Genomic DNA, 1,229 nt, shown 5'->3' on the forward strand with positions numbered 1-1,229 from the left:
CCCACTACAGGAATCCATTAACCCTGGGTCCAGGGCTTTGAACTGGAGGTCCAAAGTTGACACCTCCAGGACGTTGTCCTTATGTTGGATGGAATTTCAAATTCGAATATCTCGAAAATTAGGAACTGTCCCACTAAACCCCTGGGGGTCAGATAGAGGCTCCTCCCCACTACAGGAATCCATTAACCCCTGGGGTCCAGATCCTTTTTTCGAGAACAGGAGGTCCAAGTTGTCACCTCCAGGACGTTGTCCCACAAGGACGTTTTCCTTATGTTGGATGGAATTTCAAAGTTGAATATCTCGAAAATTAGGAACTGTCCCACTAAACCCCCTGGGGGTCTTATAGAGGCACCTCCCCACTACAGCAATCCATTAACCCCTTGGGGTCCAGATCCTTTTTTTTTCGAGAACTGGAGGTCCAAAGTTGTCATCTCCAGCACGTTGTCCTAATGTTGGATAGAATTTCAAAATCGAATATCTCCAAAATTAGGAACTGAGCCCTAGGTTCCTGATCACTTCATTTCATTCTCGTTCGCATCTTAACCTCTATCAAACTAAAATTTATATAACACTACAGTTATATCTTATTTGTGATTTCTATTGATGTTTTATTGCAGCACAATATTCTTGGTCTCCCGTTCGCTACCAATTACTTGGTACCCAGGAATCGCACGAGGAGGCCGGAGACCGGAGATTTCCGTAGAGTGCAGCGTATACAGCTAAATTGTCGCCCTTTATTAATTTTTTTGGTCACATGTTTGGGCGCCAGTCCCGGCAGCAAAGGTCGTTTTGCTTCAAACAGGTTTCACCAAGGTGCGACGCTGTCGTGTCACTCACAATGAAGATCGGCAAAAATAGAAAAAGGAAAGTTTCGACGGCTGAAAGGAATTACATAACAATTACGTGATCTACTCGATCTTGGTGAAATTGTAATTCCTGTCATGCCTTTCAACATCCACTAAATTTAGATGGAAGTGAATAAAACAAGATTTTTCACTAATCACATCGGGACGGACTTGCTGAAAAAAAAAGAGTTGCGCAGACAGGCCAAACACTACAATCAAGATGGCCGCTATTGCATCGCAGAGCGCATTCCTCGGAACTCAAATTTCCGTGACTATGGCCACCAATCCAAAGGTTAGATTCAGAACAATTAATTAATTTATAACTAAGCATGTTTATTTTAATGGACATACTGATTAGTTAAAATGCGATTTTTTTGTAATTTT

At 42.2% G+C, this 1,229-nt stretch overlaps 1 protein-coding gene across 1 annotated transcript in view; it reads left to right on the forward strand.

Moving 5' to 3' along the window:
• The window catches only part of LOC119591030 (transketolase-like), a gene marked incomplete at its 5' end in the record, with an annotated part of 33,374 nt that extends 32,671 nt beyond the window's left edge, over window positions 1-703 (forward strand). Inside the window, 2 exon segments of the mRNA XM_037939759.1 lie at window positions 123-272; window positions 618-703. Coding sequence (XP_037795687.1) covers window positions 123-272; window positions 618-703 — 236 coding nt within the window.
• Window positions 704-1,229: the final 526 nt, after the last annotated feature.

Source organism: Penaeus monodon, chromosome 28, assembly GCF_015228065.2.
Source record: "Penaeus monodon isolate SGIC_2016 chromosome 28, NSTDA_Pmon_1, whole genome shotgun sequence".
Classification (NCBI taxonomy): Eukaryota; Metazoa; Arthropoda; class Malacostraca; order Decapoda; family Penaeidae; genus Penaeus; species Penaeus monodon.